At 44.7% G+C, this 18,913-nt stretch overlaps 1 protein-coding gene across 16 annotated transcripts in view; it reads right to left on the minus strand.

The window, feature by feature from the left end:
• Nucleotides 1-18,913, minus strand: part of APBB2 (amyloid beta precursor protein binding family B member 2) — a 367,521-nt gene that overhangs the window by 60,625 nt on the left and 287,983 nt on the right. For all 16 annotated transcript variants that reach the window (XM_087434241.1, XM_087434240.1, XM_014786909.2 and 13 more), the window contains 2 exons: nt 18,767-18,913; nt 14,645-14,772 (listed from right to left, as the gene is read on the minus strand). In XM_087434241.1, the coding sequence (XP_087290367.1) occupies nt 14,645-14,772; nt 18,767-18,913 (275 nt within the window). The remainder of the gene's footprint in view (nt 1-14,644; nt 14,773-18,766) is intronic.

Consider the following 18,913-nt stretch of genomic DNA (forward strand, 5'->3'; position numbering starts at 1 on the left):
GCAGGCAACTACATATCTTTACCTGTCAGAAAGATTACTTGCATTGCAGTTGGCAGGTTATTGGGAAGTGAGCAACAGGGGATGAAGAGAGAAGGATGGAGGATAGAGACTGGGGTGGAGAGACACGTGTAAGAAGTGGTAAGAAAAATTAGCCCAAACTTGGAAATAAAGCAAAAGGAGGACTGTGCGCCCTTTCAATGTCACAGTGGAGAATATTTAACAGGCCCCCTGAGGACTGCTTAATTCTCCAGTGCTGTGTTGTCCAACAAAAATATAATGCAAGCCATAGAGGTAATTTTAAATGTTCTAATAGTCACATTAAAAAAAAAAAGGAAAAAGGAGCAAGTGAAGTTAATTTTAATAATGTATTTTATTTAATCTACTATTCCATAATATTACCATTCAACATATAATCAATATAAAACGTTATAAGCTATTCTACATTTCTTTTTTTGCACAAAGTCTTGAATTCTGGTGTGTATTTTACACTTTAAAGCACCTCTCAATTCAGACTATCCACATTCCAAGTGCTCAAGAGCCACCCGTGACTAGCGGCTACTGTACTGGACAGCCCAGCTCTAGGGAAATGTGTCTTTGTCTGACTTACTCTTCACTAGTGATTAGGGCTCAGATTCTGTGAAGTTAGTTGTAAATTCATAGAAGATTAATAAGTTGCAAATAATTTCTGCAACTTTCTGTCAAAAAAAAAAAAAAAAACCCAAAGGTAAAGATTTTATTGCTGGTAGAATTAACCACTTTTGTATCGAACTTAGTCATCTATTTTAACATTTTCTCTCTTCCTCTGGCTGTTGTTTAGATTTTCTTTATGCCTTTGGTTTCAACCATTTTACTAGAATGTGCCTAGATAGAGGTGTGTGTCTATTTAATTCATCCTGCTTGAGGTTCTCTGTGATTCTTGAATGTGCTTCCTGGAGGCTAGATTAGCAGTTTTGGAAGATTCTCAGCCTTTCCTGCATTCCTTTGAACCGGCTTCGGTGGCCTGCTGGTTTCCCTCAATCATGAGTTAAACAAATCTCTGACATGTCACTCACTGTATATTTTTAAATTTATACTTTAAACAGCTTTCTTGAGGTATAACTGACATATAAATAAACTGCATATGTTTAAAATATATAATTTGGTAAGTTTTGACATGTGTATACACCTGTGAAACTATCTTCACAATCAAGATAGTGGATTATCTGTAACTCCCAAAGATTCCTCTTGCCTCTTTATAATCCCTGCCTTCTGTCCCTCCTCACATAACCACTGATTTGCTTTCCACCACTACAGATTAGTTTACCTTGCATTTTCCAGAATTTATAGAAATGAAATCATACAGTATGTACTCTTTTTTTTTTTTGGTCTGGCTTCTTTAACTCAGCACAATTCTTTTGAGATTCAGCAATGTTGTGTATATCAGTAGTTGATTTTTCTACTGCTGGGTGGATATCCGTTGTATGGATATACCACAAATTGTTTACCTATTCACCTACTGATGGACATTTGAATTGTTTTCAGCTTTGCTTATTACTTACTGCATATCTGAGAGCTTGTTTTTAACTTTTTGAAAATTATACCTTGACCTAAGTACTAAGGAGGTGGAATCATTAGGGCCTGACCACTCCCTGCATGTGGGGAGGGTAAGAGGACCCCCAAATTGTGCAGCTGATGAGACGGCAGAGCCACTAACCACCGTGGACTCAACAGGAGTTGAGTGAATGAATGCATGCATGCATGCAGAAATGAGTGAATGAATGCATGAATCTAGAATACTAGCTTGGATACCTTCAATCTGAACTAAATATCTATTTCACAGATTTGGCAATCAAAGATTAACTCTTTTTTAAAAAATGATACTGTTGCCTCTACAGGTACTGTATGTAAAATTCCTGCAATACTTATCCCACGGGCTGTCATTCCCTATTTAGTTTGCTTCCTGGAACAGATCTGATTTCAGTGCTGACATAGAAACGTTTGGTTCTACTGAGCTAAAGATTGGGACTTAGATTTTTCTGTCTTTGTTTCCAAAGAATTCGCTTAGGAGTTCTCCTATAGGGGAGTGGCAGGAAAGGATTTAGGGATCAAAAGGCAGGAGCCATGAACCATTTTCCAGCAACAAAGGGATTCTCAACTCTATCATGACCTGCCACATCCTGGGCTGGGCAGCTCAGGCTATGAGACATGGGGCTATGAGCCCTACCTGAACGCAGATCTCCAACAGGCCAAGGTGCTCTGTGCAGGAAAAAACAAGCCCTTGAAAATGCTGCTGGAGCCGCTCACCTAAACGGGCAGACTCGGCAAGACAGGGTAGGTGACTAGGCCTGGAGAAGCAATTAGAAGCACAAGGCATTGCCCGCAGAGAGAAAGGCAGCACATGTCTGGTTGGCTTTCTCATGGCCACCCTCCCTCCCCACTACTCAAACAGTCTGCTCGTCTGTACTCAGTCCTCCCCCCACCCCATTCTCCTTTAGAATCTATAATTGGGCACCCCTCCCTAACCTATCCCACCCCAGCGCTTTCAAACATCTCTTCCCCTTTGGCATGTTTCTGGTGTAAAATATCTGACTGAATGACTAAATTTTCTAGGTTTTATTTCTCTTACTCCCTCCTCTTCCCCCACCTCTCACCCAACTTCTCTAGATACACGAATGGTGCTAGATCCAGTCTGTCACCCACTCTGTGTTCCTTTATTTATAGTCCAAATGATTCTTCCTGGGTTTAGAGAGGTTTACTCTTTCCCTTTTAAATGAACTATGTGTCTCACTTATTTTCATTTGGCCCAAAGTCCGATTTGGTCTTTCTGTCTTCTGGCTGCTGTGACCATGCCTGCGTGATTCTGCTCCCAGGACTTTTCACCCTCAGAAATTGGGTCCTTGCTTGAGGACTCTGACTCTAGTACCTTAATTCCTGTTTTTGATCCCCTTTCTCTTCTTCCTTTCTCTAAAGAGCAGTTCTCCCAGGTACTCTTTGGGGAATGGTCTAGAAGAGAAGAATTCCCAGTTGAAGTTATAACAAAGAAACACGGGACACGGTACCTGGACCCACAGGTTGCATGCTGCCAAGAGGGAGAGCAGGGAACATAACTCAGCTGTCTTCTTACCTAAGGAGAGAGGCCAGCGAACAGGAGAATAGAAACGTGGGCCCGGTGGGAAGCTGGTGCAGCTCACGCTGACACGTGTATGGACAGCAGCAGCAAGTCTCAGAACCCAAGGGACCGGACTGAAAATTCATTACAGGATAATTTTCACAAATTCTCAGTTTTCTCTATTAAAAAGTAACACCTCTAAACAAAATTCATCTCAAGGCTTTAATTCACAGCTGTGATACTTAAACACAAGTCTGGCTTAAGAACAGGGTTAGAAAAATACAAAGCCATTTAGGGGGCTCTAAACATCAACATTAGCCTTTGAAGAGGCACCAGTCAAGACTCAAAGGGAACTGGGGCCGGCCTGGTGGCATAGTGGTTAAGTTTGTGCACTCTGCCCGGGTTAAGTTCGTGCACTCGGCAGCCCGGGTTTCATGGGTTCAGGTTCAGATCCCAGGCACAGAGCTACACACTGCTCATCTAGCCATGCTGTGGCAGTGTCCCACATACAAAATAGAGGAACATGGGCACAGATGTCAACTCAGGACCAATCTTCCTCACAAAATAAATAAATAAATAAAAGACTCAAAGGGAACCAATAATGGATGATCTTTAGATATTTAAAGTCAAAGACAAAATAATGCTAGCCTCCCATGCATTTAAATTTCTCCCAATTTTTTATACAGTCATGCACTGCATAACAACGTTTTGGTCAACGACAGACTGCATATATGATGGTGGTCCCATAAGATTAGCTCCATATAGCCTAGGTGTGTGGTAGGCTATACCACCTAGGTTTGTGTAAGTACACTCTATGATGTTCACGCGACGACGCAATCACCTCAAGACACATTTCTCAGAACATATCCCCATAGTTAAGCAACACATGACTGTAATGTTACAGTTGACGCACGGCAGTATTACAAGGAAATATTACTATCTTAATAAAAATAGTACCACTGGGGACAATGCATGACACTTCTACGAAAGCACCTCCACATCTCTGCCACCCCAGCAATGATCCCCACTGCAAATGGAGAGTCTGGGACACTAAGTGTCCCTCAACATCAGTGCAAGGGAAGAATCATGATTAAATTGCAAATGGTGCGACTCCTACTTTAGTATTGCTTCTTTTGACCAACTCTAGGTCTCAAAAACTTGACATAATTGTACAGAGTGGACTCCTCGAGTTCCACCTGATGTTCTCAAATTCTTGTTCTCAGTGACTGACTGTGCTACTGTGACATTGTAGTATAAGAAGAAATATATATATGATCTTCCTCCCAGTTCCTAGCAGAAAGCTCCTAAAACCCTTGTAATTTCCTGAGTGATAGGAGCATCTTTTGTTATAATATTTGGTCTTAGTCCCTGGCACAGGAGCTTTTAAAACCCTTGTAATCTCCAGAGTGATAAAAGTATCTTTTTGTATGCCAGTGAGATGGCTGGGGGGCCCTAGATAGCTTCAGGATGAGGGCTGGTTGCCAGAAAGACCCACGTGTGATTAAAGGGCTGGAACTTTCACCCTTACTCCCACCTCTAGGGATAGAAAAGGGGCTGGAGGTCGAACCATTCACCAATGGCCAAGGATTTAATTATGCCTACATAATGGAACCTCCATAAAAACACTAAACAACAGGGTTGGGAGAGCTTCTGGACTGGTACAGACATCCAGGTGCTAGCAAGGTGACATACCCTAAATCCCACAGGACAGAAGCTCAGGAGTCTTGCGTTCACAACCCTTCCAGACCTCACTCTATGTACCTCTTCATCTGGCTGTTCATTTATATCCTTTAGAATAAACTGGTAAGAGTAAGTAAAGCGTTTCCCTGAGCTGTTCTAGCAAATTATCCAATCTCAGGAGGGGTTGTGGGAACCTCTGATTTATAGCCAGTCGGTCAGAAGTATGGGCGGCCCAGACTTGTGACTGGTATTTAAAGTGGGGGGCAGTATTGTGGGACTGAGCGCTTGACCTGTGGGGTCTGTGCTAACTCCAAGTAGTTAGTATCAGAAGTGAACTAAACTGTAGGACACCCAGTTGGTATCCACAGAGAATTGGAGAATTGCTTGGTATGGAAAGCCTACACATTTGCTGCCAGTGTTCTGTGAGCAGGAACAGACCATAGGAGCTACACTATGTTCTCAATCATTGGATTCATTATGAACCCAAAATTTTGGATAATTACATTTGAGTAAAAGATTTCAAGGTGAGGACTTGTGTACAAAAAGCAGTGACTGCCCATTCATCTGCAATAATACGAGGCTTTTAGCAATTCATCAAACACCTAATCATTTATGGAGCATCAACAACATGCCAGCAACCAAGCTAGGCTATGGGTTAGAACAGTTACAACTTTTTCTGCTCTCTAAGACACTGACCCATGTTCATGTGGGTTATTAGGCTATTTCTCCACTAAAACTACTCTTCCTTCTGTTCTTGGAATGCTCCAAGTATTCCAAGAAGATCGTGGTACTTTGAGGACTGACACAGGAGAATCACAGCAGCCAAGCATGATGCATCACCCTCACGCCGCATCCAGAAAAGCCCATTCCTCATCTGGCCTGGGACTCAGGGGAAGGACAAGATGGAAGTTGTTCCAGGATCATCACCAGAATTTTCTTTTCTTTTTTTTTTTGTGAGGAATATCAGCCCTGAGCTAACATCTGTGCTAATCCTCCTCTTTTTTTGCTGAGGAAGACCAGCTCTGAGCTAACATCTATTGCCAATCCTCCTTGTTTTTCCCCCCCAAAGCCCCAGTAGACAGTTGTATGTCATAGTGGCACATCCTTCTAGTTGCTGTATGTGGGATGCCGCCTCAGCATGGCCAGAGAAGCAGTGCGTTGGTGCGTGCCCGGGATCCGAACCCGGGCCGCCAGTAGCGGAGTGCGCGCACTTAACCGCTAAGCCACGGGGCTGGCCCATCACCAGAATTTTCTGCTCTCTCTTGACATGACAACCTCAACCCCCCCACCCCACTTCACAGGCTGGTGCTGAAACACGCTTATGAGAAACACTGGATTATGCACTGAGCCAGTTACCAAAATGGATGATGCCTTCCTCACAAGAAATGTTTGTTGTCATATATTCACCAACAGGGACAGCACCACCACGAAAGATCTGCTTGAAAATGCCCTCACACATTCCTCTGAGGGAAACTTTTCTTGGACGATCACTTACAATGTCTTTCCTTAAAGGTTATTCTAAGCCGAAAGTATTAGCAAGCATCGCAACATGATTAATAGAAGGGAAGGAAGCCACCTCTAAAGAGATAAAATATAACTACAGTGTAAGTCACCAAAATGGTCAAGTAAATCCTGATGCCTCTGCTTATCATGCGGCTGTACTAAAAAGAAATTAAATCTAGAGGTCAAGATAATACTGTAGCATAGGGAGAGAATTATTGCTGGCTCCCTGAAGACTTTTCTCCCTGAGGCAAGACAGCACAAACCCTAGATTAAACTTTTATCAGCAGATCTTGGAATTCCATCAATCTTCCATCACTGTCTGGCTCAGAGAACCCTCTGACTAGATGTCATTAGGAAGCTCTCCATCCTTCACATGGAGACACCCTCTCTCCTCCCAAATATTCCTAGGAAAAGAAACAATGGCAAAGGGAAAATAGAGATAACTTTCAGATTAGCTAAAAACCCAAGAGGCCCACTATTTCTAGATCGCTGTCACCTAAAACAGAACTGTCCTGTATCACTGACAACTTCTACCAATCTAGAAAGGAAGTCTCCTTGGCACAAGCACTGTTGCGTCAGCTACAGGGTGGTGCAGCTGAAGAGAAAGGACAGCCACACTCACCCGCTTACTCAAAAAAGCAGCTCTCTCAAATGCCTGGCTCTGGCAGACGTGCCCTCTGCGCTGTGTGTAAGTGGCTGCCTTCCTTCGTCATTGCTAATTCAGTTTAAGGGTCAACCAAGGAGAGAAAGGCAGGAGACAGAAACCATACCAGTTATCTGAACAGAGAGGAGATCATATAAAGAACTATAACTAGGTAACTAAAAAGGCAAAAAGGGAACATGAAGAAGTTGTCATGGAGGCAGCAAATGCAAGAGGGGGCTGTGACCCACAGGGTTGAGGGAACAAAGGACAGAGGGCGGAATTAACAAAACCTAGAAGCTTGAGGGAGGAGCCCCATGGAGCAAAACCTCTGACACTGAGGAGGAGGCCTTGCTCGGCTGGTGTCGGTGTCTCTAGGCTTCAAGGAGGGGCCCCAAGGGCCAGGAACCCAGACCTTTATTTTTTTATTTTTTGTGAGGAGATCAGCCCTGAGCTAACATCCGATGCCAACCCTCCTCTTTTTTTGCTGAGGAAGACTGGCCCTGGGCTAACATCCGTGCCCATCTTCCTTCCTCTATTTTATACGGGACGCCGCCACAGCATGGCTTAACAAGCTGTGCGTGGGTTTGCACGTGGGACCTGAACTGGCGAACCCCAGGCCACCGCAGCGGAGCGCGCACACTTAACCGCTTGTGCCACCGGGGCCGGCCCCAGGAATCCAGACCTTTAAGGAGGGCCACCAGCTAGTTTGCCGGTGGCTCTGAAGAAGGGGTGTGATCAAGCTGGTTCTGCATTTCTGTGAGTGTTGGAAAAACCACAAAGTGGAGTCAGAACTGGCACAGCGGGATGAAGAAGCTTTTCTCAGATGCTGCGCACAGAAACAGGAAGCAAAGGAGGGAGCAAGTCCCTTCTTCCTCCTCGAGCCTTGCAGTCTCCTTCGAGTCACAGTCTAACAGGTAGCAAACCAGGGACACAGAAATGTGTTTTGCGGAGTCCCAGCCCCGGCCCCTCAAAGCAGAGCAGAGAAGGGTGGGTTTAATAACAGCAGCAGCTTAATAACTGGCAGAGGAAGCAAGAGGCTGGGCAAGTTGAGGTGACTCATTTTCAGACCGTGTCAGAATGCTAGTAATTTCACCTCTCTTTTTTTTTTGCTGAGGGAGATTCGCCCTGAGCTAACATCCGTTGCCAAGCTTCCTCTTTTTTTTTTGCTTGAGGAATATTAGCCTTGAGCTCACATCTGTGCCAGTCTTCCTCTACTTTATATGTGGGTTGCACCACAGCATGGCTGAGGAGTGGTGTAGGTCTGCGCCCGGGATCCAAACCCGTGAACCTGGGCCGCTGAAACAAAGTGCGCCGGACTTAACCACTACACCACAGGCCAGCCCCTCACTTGTTTTTTTTTGATAGTAGTTTTAACTTGAAAATTGTTGGCCCAGTTAGAGACTCCATTTCGCAGAGTCCTAATGAGATGTGAACAGAATGTGAGCATCATATGAGGTATGCAAGTTCCAGGTCGTCTTCAACCTAGAAACAAGTCCTTTGGCCCAGTTAGACCAGAATGACACTGGAGGGAGAGCAGAGCAACAACCTAGAAGGAGCCTGAGCCTGCGGGGCACAGGGCTGCCCCCTCAGACAGTACTGCTTTTGCTGCAGACTGCTACAGGAGAACTCACCTCTAGCATTTCAGCCAGGGGACTTTGGAGCACTTGGTGCGGTGGCCTGGCCTGGACCCTATTTAGTACACAAAGAGTAGGCTCTAGAAGCAGCAGTGAGGCTGAGCAACGCTTACAGGGACCCCGGGTAAAGCTGGCAGAACTGAGATACGGACAGTAAAGGAGAGAGACAGTCAAAAGGACTTGCTTTTTCCACAGCCACTTCCTACAGCAGCCGCAAAGGTGGCCTAATTCTATCCTGAATGCATTATCACTCTGACTCTCTTCTGTAAAGAGCTGGGCAGTATTGGGTCCCCCACAGTTGTATTCTTTTTTCTTTTCCTTTTTTTAAACAATCCACTAAAGATGTAAAAACCATTCTGAGCTCGGGGCCATAGTCTGTCAACCTCTGCTTTCAATTCACAGTTGTGGTTTTATCTCCTCAATTAAGAAGCCAGATCCTTACCGAAGGGGGACCAGGCCCTAGAGTCTGGTCTCCCTGCTGACCCTGGGTTATTTTAGACCATCCATCGTCTCCTGTCAGGATCAACAGAGGAATGTCCTATTTGGACAGAGGAAAATACCAGGAGTCTGTTCTTTGCCCTGCAACAACTGGGCGGGTCACCTAAGGTAAACCACATCCTTCTGTCCTCAGTGTCCTAGTCTCTAAAACAAAGAGGTCAAAAGACATTGGTTACTAAACCACCTTTTAAATTTAAAACCCTATGAGTTAAAGTTTTGCATATTTTAGCTCATTAATTCCAGTATTACTCAGGACCCTCCACATACCCCTTCTCCCCCTGCCCCAAAATTAATCAATGTTTTCAAAAGAAGTCAAAACAAAACAATACTGGCAGGAAAAGAGGAGCATGAACTACGTGCTGGCAACCGCCTTCTAAAACAACGTACACCAGGGTCTTGGTGGATAAAACCAGTTGGGAATATTCTAGGAAAAGAGATTTTGAAAAAAATATTCAGTACACTTGAGACTTACTATATTCTTTAGATAAAAGTTCCCTGAGATCTTAACCAGATAAAACAATTAGTCAAAGATAAAGTCATCTGGAAATTTATGAACAATCTATCACATGGTAAGATTTTACTAAAAGTTGTTCACCAAAAACAGAAAAGAGATGTATAAAATACCTTCTGTGAAGAGAGGTTTGCTATATAACTATAAGCATAAATAATATCACAAGGCCAACGTTTAAACTGCACAAGAAAGTACCTTTTTTTTTTTTTTTTTGCTGAGGAAGATTAGCCCTGAGCTAACATCTGTGCCAATCTTCCTCTATTTTTTATATGTGGGTCCCTGCCACAGCATGGCTGACGAGTGGTGTAGGTCTGTGCCTGGGAACGTTCCGAACCCATGAACCCAGGCCGCCAAAACGGAGCATGCTGAACTTAACCACTAGGCCATGGGGCTGGCCCCAAGAAAGTACTTTTTTAAAAGCAATTGTGCATATGGCTGTGATGGCTGCCATTAATTATGAAAGAATTTTATCTTCATTAGAGCAGGCCCAATGGGGTCTCCAGTTATAACAATTATTTATTTATTTATTTATTTAACTTTTTTTGCAGGGGGAGATTCACCCTAAGCTAACATCTCATGCCAATCTTCCTCCTCCCTCCCCCCACCCCCAAAGCCCCAGTACACAGTTGTGTATAGTTGTAAATTCTTCTGGTTCTTCTACGCGAGCCGCCGCCACAGCATGGCTATGACAGACAAGTGGTGTAGTTCCACACCCAGGAACCGAACCAGGGCCACTGAAGTGGAGGGCACCGAACTTGAACCGCTATGCCTTCAGCGCTGGCTCAACAGTTATTTATTAAAAGTAATTCCAATTTTTCTTAAAAACTAAAGCAGCAATCTAGTGTTGCCACTAATTTACATCAATGAGTTTACTGACCAAAGTGTGTTTCACATGACTGTATTTCCATGAAGAAAAGGGTTCCAGAGCATATTAGCATAGGAAAACCACCGAGAGGGTCTAGAGTAAGGGGGCCTATTGCACTTCGTTTAACCCAGTTTCCCAAATGACCCAAGAATCTATTTTTTTCCTCAAGGAAAGTCTATGAACATCTTACTTGATCAGTGTCCATGGTACACTGATGGAAGTCATTTATGAAAATGCCACTTATGGGGTCTGAAACCCTCCGACTATACCATCTACCCACTTGCCTTTCTTGTGGGAAAGAGATGGGATGAGCAGACTTTATTGCTTGTTGGCAACATACACAAGGTTCTGTGTGCCCCTTCCCAGAAGATGGACTCATATCTGCCACAAGAGGCGAGGAGAGTCCCTGTTTAAAGTCCCCTATATACAGACATTATGTTTGCTTGCTTTTGATACCTGTATAAAAGAATAAGGAGAAAACTGCTTTCCAGGGCCCGAATGAGTAAAAAGAGAGCTATGGCCAGGGATTGGCATGGGCCCCTGAAACAGGGTGGTGATATTTCTCCCACCCATCCTTGGAATGGCAGCCTGGCAGGCCCACAGAGACAAGAGGAGAGGTGGGACTGTGGTCGTCTGCCCTGGTCACTGGGGGCAAAATGCCAGCTCTAAGGCCAGAGCCACATTCACACACGTGAGGACACCTTCCTTCCCACAGTGGGCAGGAGCTGAGGAGGTCAATCTAGGCGCTCCCCAGGGCTGCCTTTGATTAGAAATACAAGGCTATATTATTCAGCCTTAAAAAAGAAGGAAATCTTGCAATATACCACAACGTGGATGAATTTTGAGGACTTTATCCTAAGTGAAATAAGCCAGTCACAGAAGGACAAATACTGCATGATTCCATCTTATGTAAGGTATCTAAAATAGTCAAACTCATAGAAGTGTATAATAGTGTTTGCCAGGGCCGGGGGGAAAGGGGCAATGGGGAGGCTCATCAACGGGGACAAAGTTTCAGTTATGCAAGATGAACAAGTTCTCAAGATCTGCTGTACAACATTGTGCCTATAGTTAACAATACTGCATGGTACACTTAAAACTCTTTTAAGAGGGTAGATCTCATGTCAGGTGTTCTTACCATGATAAAATAAAATTTAAAAAGGCAAAAAAAGAAATACAAGGCTCAGGAAACCCCTTTCACCAATCTTGTGTTTGGGAGCCTTGACATTTATCTCCCCGTGATGAAAAGAAACCAAACTACAGAACAGCCAAGAGAGAGGAGGGAGCTCCCTCTCTGCCAGGCGATAATGCAAATGCAAACGACTCTCAAGAACAAGACAGAAACTTCAGCCCAGTCCTCAAAAACCAACACCCCACAGAGAACTGACATCTGATGTGGCTACAACTCCTTAGCCGTTCATAATAACAAGTTTCTCCAAATCAACCTTGGGGATCAGTGGGGGGCGTCATAGCCCATCACCTCCTCACCCAAAGTAAACTTACCCCATGAGAAATTTCTTCAGAGCAAATCAAATCCACTTGAAAGCCTTAAGAAAATGCTAAACCCAAAATAACTATAAATTCTGAAATTACATGGCTCAGTGAAACATTCTGAATTTCGAGAAAGATTTTGCGCCCTTCAAGCCTCTGGTATACATACTTTTCCTCTTCATTTTAACCACATCAAGAAATCCCCTAAGAGATTCCATTTTCTCAGCAAGGAAAGTTACAAAAGAGAATGCGAAATGGGCTCATTTTTGCAAGCAAAATGAAGCACTTTTATGTTTTATTCATGCAAAGTGAAAACCCCTTTCCTCTGCAGCATTACAAATTGAATTTGCTCTTGTAAATTGCTGTAAAAAAAAAAATCAAAAGCAAAAGAAAGTTAAAAAAAAAAAAAAGCAGGAATACAAAGGCTCCTTCTTCTAGGGAATGAAAACTCAGGGGCCCAATGGGGAGAAAGAGAACCTTTCATTGGCAAACACACTTTTTAATTTACTGCTTCCAAAAGCAGTCTGGCTCAAGGGCCCCCAACCCCAACATGAGCTCGCTGAGGTCCTCACAGCTGATGTGGAACCCTGCGTGCATTTCTAAATTACACTTATCCGCTACCACTGAGGAAGAGTAGGAAGAGGTTTCAAAAACACGAGCAACCCAGCCCACGTCTCAAAAACATAACCAAGGCAATGTAACCTAATTTACACTGCTGTCATTGACAGGCAGAGGCTGGGGGCTTTTCCTGCTTTGCACGACAACTGAACTCATAGTGTCTGGAACAGCCTCTCATCCTCTGTATCAAAAGATAAACTGTCCTTGAAATCTCTGAGGTCTGACCACCCCCCGCTGCCCATCTTTGAAAGGAAGCCATGTAATTAGCTGTATCTGCTAGCGTACGTTGCTTTAACAAATCAAGAGCTAACATTTATTAAGCATTTGCCATGTGCCCATCACTGTGCCAACTACTATACATACGCACAGGCACATACACACGTGCTTTGCGGTCCTTATTATGATCCTTATTTCACAGATGAAAGACATTGAGGCTCAGAGCTTGGATAATTTTCTCAACCGGAGTTTGAATCATTTTTCTCTCCCTGAACATGTAGTGTCTGTCCTTACTTTGAAGAGCTACGGTGGCTTGAAAACCTATCAGTGAAATCCGCTCACAACCTAACCTTAAGAAAACACAACCCTATCTAGTTGTACACATATATAATGATCTTCACCTTGGCTCCTGCCTTAAAAACAAACTTGGAGGAGAGAAACCAGGGCAGGATCAAGCATCTTACACTCTTCCATCAAGGCTAAATGTTTTTAATGATGAACAAACAGCAGCAGGTATTTTCCTTGTAAAATTAATCAATTCGTGTCAACACATCATGCCAGTGCTACAGCTGTGCCAAGCAAGTGAATGACAGGTGTGTACGCATAATCTATCCACGCAGTCCCCCCAAAGCACCTGCCCAGCTGTCACCGTTCATCATTGTTACAAAAGCTCAGACACAACTGTGCTCCCAGGAAGGTTTATCCAATCAGCAGTTGGAGGACACTTTAGTTCTCTCTTTTGCAGACCATTTCTCACATCTGGTTCCAGGAAAAATGCTTGTTCTTTGACTGATGAATGCTTAACCATTTTCCGTTCTGGCTTACAACTTGGAACTGAATCAAAAGACCATCAAATCCACTAATGCCCAGCCGTGGTAGACAAAGGCTGGGATAAGCCAAGGCAGAGCCCCCTAGAGAGCACCACAAACCCAACAAACCAGAATGCCCAGGGATGGAACCACTAGCCCAGGAGAGCCATCTCTCTGTCATCTGGGATTTTCAGCCGCTTCTGCAGTGCTCTCCGCCATTTTCAATGAAGCGATAACTAAACATCCTATAGTTCTTCCCTAAACGCTAGAAGATCCTCAGGTACCTCGAGAGTTGCCAAGGATTAATTATAATTTAAGAGTTAAATGCACTTAATGTAGCCCTATTACTAAACAATGGTATCCAAGGATGATGTCTGTGATAACTGCCACTTTATTAGAGTATGCATTTGAAAATCAGAACTTCCTTGCTTCCAGTCATCCTGGAGAATAGAACATTCACAACACACCTAAGTAAGAATCACTTGCTGTAAATAATTTCCAGTAGAATTTCAGAAAAATACACTTTGAATGGAATTTTGATATGACCAGACGTTTCAAGTGTTATAAAAGTTCAGCCAATCCCAAACCCCGGAAGTTCCAGATCATCATAATTTAATGATCTGAAGCTTAAGATTAAAGGCTGTACAACCTCTCCCTTCAAGCAAGCACTCGATGAAGAAAATACCAATAGAAGGGTGTCTGAAATGGCTGAGACTCAAATGGATGAAAAGAAAGATTAAAACAGACTGCAGAGAAGAGAGGGGGAAAAAAAAAGCAGGGGTTCAGAGAGCGTGGGTGAGGTGGGAACTTCGGTGAATGAGGATGAGCAGGAGGAGACATATGCAGAATTCGAGGCAGGATCCAGAGTTGACAAAGGTCTGAGGTCCAGAAACCAGGAAGGGAAGTAGGTTGGAGGGTTTATGAGGCAGGGAAGTAGAGATGTGCTTTAATTTTTTACAGTTCTCAAGAGAGTCTACTGTCAATTTTCATATTCAGCGAAGTGCAATAACAGCGGACCACACTTTGGTGTTAAGCTAAAACTGGGGCACCTGGTGTGGTGACAAACGACCACACCACCCCAGTGCACTCACCGGCCGTTGTCTCGGCCCACGCCCCACACGCGGATGCTCACGATGGGCTGCGAGTGGAGGACAGTGCGGTCCATGGGGTCCACCAGGCTGAGCATGTCATTCTCCAGGATCAGGTACATGTCCTTCCCCTGGGAGCCAACGAGAAAACACGTCACCTTCCTCTTGAAGCTATACATCCTCATCATGTTTGTGGCTATCTAGGGATGTCATTTCAACAATCAAAAGAAGCCACCCCTTGCCTCTATAACTTGTTTTTCTAAGAGAGAAATATCCTTTTCTGACTAAAATATTCGTAAATCTTTCATATCCCTCTCACATACCCAATTTCTCTTTCCCTCTCCAAGTCCTCTGAAATGTGTCCCTAAGCCTGGCTTTTTAGCTGGCTCTTATTTTTAATTATTTACACTTCTGAATCTTTACTCTAAGAAAAAAGGCTAATGGCAGGTTCCCTGGAGAATCTGGCCTTGTACTAACTCACGCCCGTTGTCCTCTCACAAGCCCCCTCCCCTCAGGCTTCCCCTCAAGTCAGACCCCACCGGGCAACCCCTTGACGGCCCTCACAGGCCCACAACGACGTCCATTTCTTCTCAACTTTTACACCACTTCATATCTGTGTGATGTGGCTGGCAGATGGCAGGGGCAGCGTTGTGACATTTCTCGGTACTACAATAACTAACATTTATATGACTTTATCACATCCCAGATATTATGCCACATGCTTAAGGTACACTGGCCCATGAACTCTCTAACGTGCCCTGAGAGCTTGGTTTGTTACCCTCTCCAATTAGCAGCTGGGGAAACTGAGGCTTAAAGGTTAGGTAATTTGCTCAAGGTTGAACAGAGAAGCTGTGATGCCTTCAGCTACACGGGCGCTACTGTAATACCAACGTGGGGGAGGCCGAGGTTTCTCGTCTCTTGCATTGCTCTTCAGGTTTTCAGGTTTTGGTCTCCTGTCTCCCCACCCCCACCGTGTATGTTGGCTCTTTGAGGGCAGAAATGCTAGGCTATTCAAATTCACTCCCCTTGCAGACCTTCAGGCATCATTTTAAGAAATTATCGAACATTTGCTGTACAACTGAAAGACTGTGTCTCCTGAAGGCGTCGGTCAGCCCAGATGCTGAGCATTGAAGCTACGGAGGCCTAACAGGGCAGAACAATGGGTTTCTTGGTGGATCTTCAAATCCCAAAGTGGGACAGACAAACTGTTCTTTGGTCTGGTTTTTGAGAATGATGTTTTAGGTTCCCACCCAAGGTTCTCAGAGTGAACATAAGCTCTGCTGTTCAGGGGCAGACATGGGTATCTCAGGGCATCTGCTGGCCAGTGTTTAAGTTGAGAGCCTATGACTGAGATCCAGGATGACCCGAAATCTTCCTGAAGGGCAGGAAAGCCATTTCCAGATGAGAACACTGGCAGAAAACACAACTTGTGCCAAACTTGCAGCTGCACCGTCTCCACAGAGCCCGCAGCAACAGGCTGCAGGCCACCTCAGACCTACGGTGCCCCCAGTGTCTCCGCTGGGGAATTGCAGCTCATTTGGCTTGCTGCAGAGCAGGGCCTCTGTCTGTCGGCACGTCAAGGTCACAGCTGTGTCCAGACCCTTGGCAAAATGCCAACTCTTAATTACCCAGTTTGTAGATTAATCACGATGAAGGTGCAGGTCCTGAGAGATTCAGTTTCCCAGCACCTCATGGAGGAGGGTAACTGGCCAGTAGCTAAGCAACGGTCGGCAGAGCCAAGGAGAGGAGCCAAGCTACAGAGGTGGGCTGCAGTCCTCCACCCCATCCTTCCACTAGAGGCTGCGCTCCTTTCCTCCAGCCTTTAGTTGAGGGCTGCCATGCAGCGTGCTCAGGAGCTGCATGATCACAGAGCCCTGGACAGCTGGGAACCAGAGAGCAGAGCAGGTCCCAGGTCCCCCAGGGTCAACCAGTGATGTGCTCTGGGATAACGGAGAGCTGTCTGGGGTGTCTTGGTGCCTTCTCCTCCTCTTCTCTCTTTGTCCCTTCCCACCAGGAATTGAGCATTGACTGCAGCCTAAGACCTTCAGCCAGACCCACTGTGGGGTGGCCCCCAGTACAACTCCCACTTGGTAACTCCCTTCTGCGCAGAAGGGGTGTTTGCTTTATGGCAAACACCTTGCAGGTACTAACAGACTCTGAAAGGCTTTGTTTTAGCGATGTTAAACATGCTTTCTAGATGTGACCCATAGCGAGGTCAAGTCCCCCCTCACAGACCTAGGCGATGCATTTCCCTTGGGTTGATTCAGCTTAGAAACCACAAACGGTCCCCCTAAAGGCAACAAAGACTGTCTTCATCAACTAACTCTGCCGACAATCTTTGCATTATTGGACAGAACCAATGACACCTACCAGCGGGTAATCTAAGATAAGAATGGCTGGCTGAGTGTGGAGTGTCCCTGAATGAAAACACCTCGTGGCTTTTCCTGAGTTCATTTAGCACACTTGTGTCTTCCCACATAGACCCTTTCAGTTTTCTCATCAGCACACAGCAGCTCCTGGTTGACCACTGTAAAGTCCTGCTAATTGGTTTTTGTTACCAAAACAACCAACGCTTATGCAGATATCATCTAAAGAGGAGAAACTCATCCGAAAGTCATGACTTTATTTTCAGCCAGCCATTTAACAAACATTTAAGAAGTCGTGCTGTGTGTGCTGAGGCATGGCAAAAAGTCATAGCTCATAACCCTAAGCATCGAGTTGTACTCTATATACTATGAACTAGAAACACTGACTGAAAAATTTATTGTTCCAGAGGGAGAGGAAAGAACTGAGAAAAATAGAAATGGCCTAGGGGTCTAACTAGGGGGGAAGGCATAGCAGATTTTCAGGCATGGCTGCCCCCCATATCCCCATCTAAAGCACTTTGTCCTGTTGGAATCCTGCCAATTGGAGATTCCTTTACAATCTTACTAAGCTCTTCTAAAATGGCAAATATCTGGTGGTATTCATCATTCTCTCATATATTAGTATAAATTATGCCAACCTTCCTTCTAAATCATAGCTGACATTTGTTCCTTTGACAGAATAGCATTTTGACTGAAGGAGAGAGAAGACAGGTGGATAATGTGGTGGGAAAGACAGGCCTGGGTTTTTGGGTGGGAGGTAATGTAGTAAAAGGATATAAAGGCAAATACCAAAAAAGTGTCCTTTTCTTGGACAGGAGAACATTCTCTCTCTTCTCCCCTCATGCCTGGGATCTAAAAGTCTGGTTGGCAATGCAGCTCAGTTCCATTCTAAGGTACAAGGACTCCACCATGGGAAGCTCCCTCCCACCATGACAGTGCTGCTAGGATAAAATGTGACTGGAGCTCCAAACAGCCCAATCAGAAAGCAAACTTCCGCTACCAAAGCTCTGGGGATGGACCGCATGGGGTAGATTCACACAGCAAGCACTGTTCCAAGACCCTCCCCATATACTTGTTCTATAGGTTTCAGAGCACGGTGGGAATATGGCTTTTCCTGTTTCATATGATTTTTATATAAATTTGGTATTTTTATTTATTACTTTCCTTTCTGAAATTATCTCAACTAACATTTCAAAATGGAATTACTTTTTTCATGGTGAGAAAGAGTATATAGGTACCAAGCCCAAAACTCATGTATAATGTTGATTTTCAGATTATAAATATAAAGAAGAATGTGTTATAAAAGGATGATGTGTCAACTTTTAGAGCAGGGGCATCAAAACTTTTGTATGTATGTGGGGGCCACATACTCCTCTTTGAGAATATACTTTGAGAGAGGCATGGGTCTTCTTCCTGGAAAACTGCTTTTAGATACTGGCACACCCAATTTTGCATGCAAGTTTAGGGGGTTTCTGGGCCCTAAAGTCCATCCATGGATCCCTGGGGGCTTGGGGACCCCAGGTTAGACCCTGTCATTTAGACACCGAGAGATGGTCTCTCCCAGGGACCCGGTCCTCACTGGGATCTGGCAGCATTAACAGATAAATCACCCTGCCCACACTACCTGCCTTTACGGGAAGAAGCAACTGCTCAATACCTTCAGTGCCCTGACCATCATGTCTCACAGAGCCCTGGGGTTTCAGGAAGCACAGCGGAACCTAAACAAGCCTGCCATTAATTATTTCCACCTGTTACTTACCTCTCCCCAGATGCCGACTGTATCTCGGATGTCATTTTTGCAGTAAGAAAGCTGCCTGATGCAGTTGTTGACTGCCACACTACTTTTACCAGGGGCGAGGTCCTCCTCTGCCATTTCCACCCAGCCCAGAGAGCGCACGGCAAAACA

The sequence above is a fragment of the Ceratotherium simum genome, chromosome 8 (genome assembly GCF_057802395.1).
Source record: "Ceratotherium simum simum isolate JZ-2026a chromosome 8, ASM5780239v1, whole genome shotgun sequence".
Lineage (NCBI taxonomy): Eukaryota > Metazoa > Chordata > Mammalia > Perissodactyla > Rhinocerotidae > Ceratotherium > Ceratotherium simum.